The 5,321-nt window shown below is 30.9% G+C and overlaps 1 protein-coding gene across 1 annotated transcript in view; it reads left to right on the top strand.

Moving 5' to 3' along the window:
• The window catches only part of LOC105624348, an 18,554-nt gene extending 17,816 nt beyond the window's left edge, over positions 1-738 (top strand). The window contains exon 2 of the mRNA XM_012205708.1: positions 447-738. Coding sequence (XP_012061098.1) covers positions 447-738 — 292 coding nt within the window. The remainder of the gene's footprint in view (positions 1-446) is intronic.
• Positions 739-5,321: the final 4,583 nt, after the last annotated feature.

Raw genomic sequence — 5,321 nt, 5'->3', positions numbered from 1 at the left:
ATATATATATATATATATATATATATATATATATATATAATAAACAATTTATTCAAATATGAAACAAATTAATTTCGCAAACCGCACGTTTCGGGTAACAAAGCATCTTTCATAAGCGATGAAAGAGAAGAATTTGGAATTCCCCCAAAAATGATCATTACAGACGTCATACTTTTCTTCACAAGGTTACAATTTTATAAAAATAATATGATATTTGAATAAATCTCAGGTGTCGCACTAAATAAGCTAAGTAACAATATTATGTGAAAAGGAGGAAGAGAGAGAGAGAGAAAAATATCTAGAATTAGAGATACATATAATGTTTCGCAATTATATAGCGCTTGATTTATGTTTACTATATGATAAATATATAATATATTTATTTGGGTGCCTCCCAGGTTACGTGTTCAGATGGGAAGCATTGAAAGTATTTTCCCTTATTGAAGTTGCATCTCCTCCTTCCTCAAGAGATCTCCGTGTGACCGAATAACGGAATATGCACGAGATGGAAGAATAGGTAGAACAAGACTGGCTGGTCCCGCGGGAAGACGAGCTACGCTGTCAAACCTCCGATCAATTTTTCACTCACGTAATTCCTTCGCTATACAATTTTCCGATATGTGTACTACTTGTTGTGTTAAACCTGCCAGCGTCGCAGGAGACCAGATCGATTTTGAAATTCTCTTCCGTTCAAACGCATTCTTACTCTTCCTCCTCGTTCTACTGTGCAATAATTGAAGAGTGGACATGACACAATATATTAATAAACAAAAAGATCGCGACTGAAATAAGAAATAAATTTCAATAACATATTGTAAAATAGTCAATCACGGAACATCTTCCTTTCTAAGATCGTAATTCTGAGAAACATAAAGGATAGAGAAGAATATCTCTAAATTATTATAGCTAGGCAATTCTCCAGTACGTAGAAAATTCGATTTAAATTAAAAATATACTTTCTTCTTCATAATAAATTCTCTAATTTTCTTCATAATGATTCTTCCTTTTTGAGATGCTCTTTAAGTTACTTCAGAAGTATATCAGTTTTATGGACATCGTTGTACTTAATTTACTGCGATACGTCAAGAGCATTAAATCGCTCTTGCTGTAGTTAGTAACTGCATTTTCTGCTCGCCAACGATCCTTTGTTACTTTTCGCATACACTCGTCTTGCTTTTCGTCGTATTAATACGGATACTAGTGTTGAGTCGGCTGTTGCAGGGCATCACTAATAGATGCTAAAATACAATTTGCTGATAGATACGCGAACAGCCTTCGGAGGAGCAGATTTTAGCAGGAGTAGAATATTAATTAACGTCGCACGATTCCATTAAAATGGTGCGCTGTCTAAAGGATATATCCATTTATCGTTAATAGGCTATTTAGCGCGACACGTGGGATTTATCCGAGTATCATTACTCTTTGTGAAATTATAACCTTGTGAACAAACGTGTTACATACGTAATGATTTTGCAATAGAGGGTGAAATGTTAATTAATTACGCTATTACTAATCGTCACAAAATTCATATATTATAATTATAATATATGTATATATGCATTGTGATTAGCGAATATAAGAAATATTGCTTTATTATAAAATTATCCTTATTTCTGTGAGTGCATATAATTATTTCAGCTTTCTTAGATGCGTCTATACAAATTTCTGTGTACATTTAACAAATTGAAATGGAATTTAATGAATTTATTTTAAAACGTATATTGTAGTAATCAATATCTTTATATTATTAAAGAAGTGTCCATTGTTAGAGATACCAATACTGTTTGAAGTTCTTCAAAGAAGTTTTGTACGCGCAGAAACTTCTATATGTTGCAATTAATAGAGTCATTATTGGATGAAAGAAGGTTTAATCCTCAAGAGACGTACTGAGAAACGTTTTTGCGAATTCTAGCACTAAAGGGTTGCCTCTCATTCTTGGTCCAATTTCGCCAGCAAACCAGTGCGTATACGAAGCAATGAGATGAAATACCTCAGGGAACATAGGAGAGAATTCTGCAATACCTATATGACATGGAGGGGTAAGGCAACTTGCCGTTCGTTCTCTCTAAAGATCGATTTTAGGCTTTATCACAATATCAACTCTCGCCAAATCCCATGACTTTTCGAATTGCTGATTGATTACGAGATTAGGATTGATCATATAAAAAAAACACATGGCTGTAATAAATCACATGACCGAATGAATCATGTAGACATAATCTTCATCCATCTCTACTTCTCTATTTCTCTAATTCTTTCTTTCTCGCACGTTATGACCCTTAATGTGCAAAAACGGAGAAATAGCTTGAAAGCGGCCAGTAGGGTGACAGTTCAGAAGGACCAGCACGATCCAGGGATTCACGCGAGACATTTCTCTCCTCCGCAAAAAAATCTAGGACGTAGACGACAGTAGGACGTGTTTAGAAATAAATTATATATTTAATATAAAATTTATATATTTAATATAAATTTAATATAAATCCTTGTTATACACAGCATCGTGTATCATATGGAATAACTAATAATTACCATATTGTGAAATGTATGAAATAGGCTTAATAAAAATGTTTAAATTTTATTGCCTTACTATACAACCTATAATTATGACCTGGATTAATCAATAAGCCGATAGATTTAAAAAAAAATCTCTGATAAATAAGCTTGTAAGAAATACTTTCTGTTTAATATCATATAACTATTAATTATTAACAATTTTACTTTTTGAAACAGTTTTCATATATTATATGAATCAAATAACCAGTTACCTTTTTAAAAAAAAATCGTGGTTTGTTCAAAGTATATTGTAGCTTAGAAAATTCACAAACCACATCTTTTTAAAATAAACATTTCAGCAGAACTAGATTTTTCCATAAATTCTGCTCTTTGTTGAAGAATTCCATAACTGAGCATTCCATGTAAAACAAAAATTAAACACGTGCCCTTTCTTACCAAGTTCTTTCAAAGAAGAACTTTTTTCTACATTTCGCGTTTTGCTTTTCTGTCATTTTTTTTCATTCTTCGACGAAACTAGCATTATTTCCCTCGAAAATAATGGATACGCGTCTTCATGGAACGTTACATCTCTACATAATAGTGCTTGTCAATGTACACAATCAGTTCATACGCAGATTAATCCGAGTAGTAATTTAGCTAGTCTACGAGTGAACCGTGAGATTTACTTGCCTCCGTATGCACTTATCAACATGTATATCTACATATTCATTTTACATACTTAACAATGCATCTGCGAGTTTCTCTCATAGAATTTCACATCTCGCCAGCGGCAAAACATATAAAGGACAGTAAATTTTTACAAAGTACAGAACGATAAAATTTCTTTTATCAGTACAAAATAATAAGTATATAATTAATAAATGTAATCACTTTGTGACTGATATCTTGCAAATCTAGCGTTTCAGTAAATTTTTATTAAGAAAATATAATCGATAAAATCGATTAAGAAATATATGCTATGAGAAATAAGCAAGCATTTTAAGTACAACGTTTTACATACAATAAGCGTATCAAGGTTTCACTTGAGCGGATCTTGTATGCAAGGAAATTAAAAAAGCCGGTTTTCATACTGGCAAGACACAGTCAATCTCTCAATATAGAAATACGAAATTTTTCGCTGTTTACTGAAACGGTTTCGCTATTGATCGGTCCTGGTCGCAGCAGTTATTCGGTTAGTGAATAAAGTTTCGCCGACGAGGGATTCTGAGATGAGAAGAATCCTCGCGGGAACGAATTTTTGTCGGGGACTTTGCGACGCGTTCTTACCAGCGCACAAAGCCGCTATGTTTACGTATATCTACATGATGCCTCTTTCATCCGACCATGGCTTCGAGTAGTTGCATGTTGACAACGTAAGCAGTATAATATATAATTCGGTATACATTCTATAATAAATTCAGCAAAGAATAAATTGGGAGGAACATCATAAGAAACCGCCAGAGTATGAAAAACGTCAATAAAGATGATCTTGTGATGGATCTTTCGTAATGGAATTTGAAAATTTAAGTTCTATATGTTCTTTAGATTAAATTTAGAAATGTCTAAAAATTTTTAAAATATCTCAAAATGTAAATAATAGATGTTCTTCATAATTAATTGTACTTTTAAAAATAAATAAAATCTCACTTTAATTTTTTATTGTATAACTTTTCTGTTTCAGCGAGAGATAAAATGATTTAAAATGTCAAAAATGTTTCCGTTTGACAGTTTTTGGAAAGATATATTATATTGTTGAATTAAAGTTCTTTCCCTTTTTTCTCAACATAGTAAAATAATCTGTTGTACAAAAACTGCTCAAATAGGATTTATGTTGCATATATTAGTGGATATTTATTTAAGTGGACGTCTCTGCCAATAGGTGACAGCACCTTATGAGGCAAACCACAGGAACAAGAATTCCAGTGAATTAATTTTTTTTATGTATCTGATTCGCTGCAGAACAGATATTTAATCAATATTCATTGAAACTTGACAAAATACAGTAAAATAAATCTCATTTGTGTTATCGATGTAAAAAAAAAGAATTCTGCGCGCTAAATGCGGATCAGTCAATAACGTTCCATGAATCTTTCAAAAAAATTAATGTATTAGCTTTGCAATAATCATACATTTTCAATTTATTATTAAATTTACTTAATTTACTATTATGTATAATAATAATAATTATAATCAATATATATATATTGTTCGTTATTATTTTCTTGCAGAAATAAATTCTCATTAGATTTGAACTTGTACAAGTTAAACTTCGTTATTACTAAGTACAGATACCACAATATTTTCTCATCGTCATCGGAAGTCAGATAAACCGGTTCTCGTCAAACGATTTATACAAAAAAATAATATAAAATCTATAACGCATAACTTTCTTTTAGAAAACATGATCTTTTGTGAACTAGATCTGATTTAGTTTTATATGCAGGGTTTAGTTAGTTAGGGTAAAAAAGATAAAAATCTTCTTACAAAGAGTTCTTTAGAGCTTTACTTCGCTGCATTACTTCCGTGTTATAACATTACGAATATAATAATATTATGTCTGTGTTAATTGACGTACATTTAACATTCTCTCGCTATTCAAAGTTAAAAGTTTAATGTAATCTGCAATGTAATTCTCATAATGTATAGATCCAAACTAAATTTTTACAGATCTAAACGAAATTTATATCAAAGTTATTTAAAATTTGTGCATAATTATTGCATTCATTAATCTAATTAATATCGAAAAATCATGCAAGTTTAATCGAGAATCTTTTAAAGTTATATATGTGTATATATATATATATATATATATATATAGTAATTTATTA

This window comes from Atta cephalotes (assembly GCF_000143395.1).
Source record: "Atta cephalotes unplaced genomic scaffold scaffold00076, whole genome shotgun sequence".
Classification (NCBI taxonomy): Eukaryota; Metazoa; Arthropoda; class Insecta; order Hymenoptera; family Formicidae; genus Atta; species Atta cephalotes.
The sequence above is the reverse complement of the archived record's forward strand: the minus strand, read 5'-3'. Positions and strand labels throughout refer to the sequence as shown.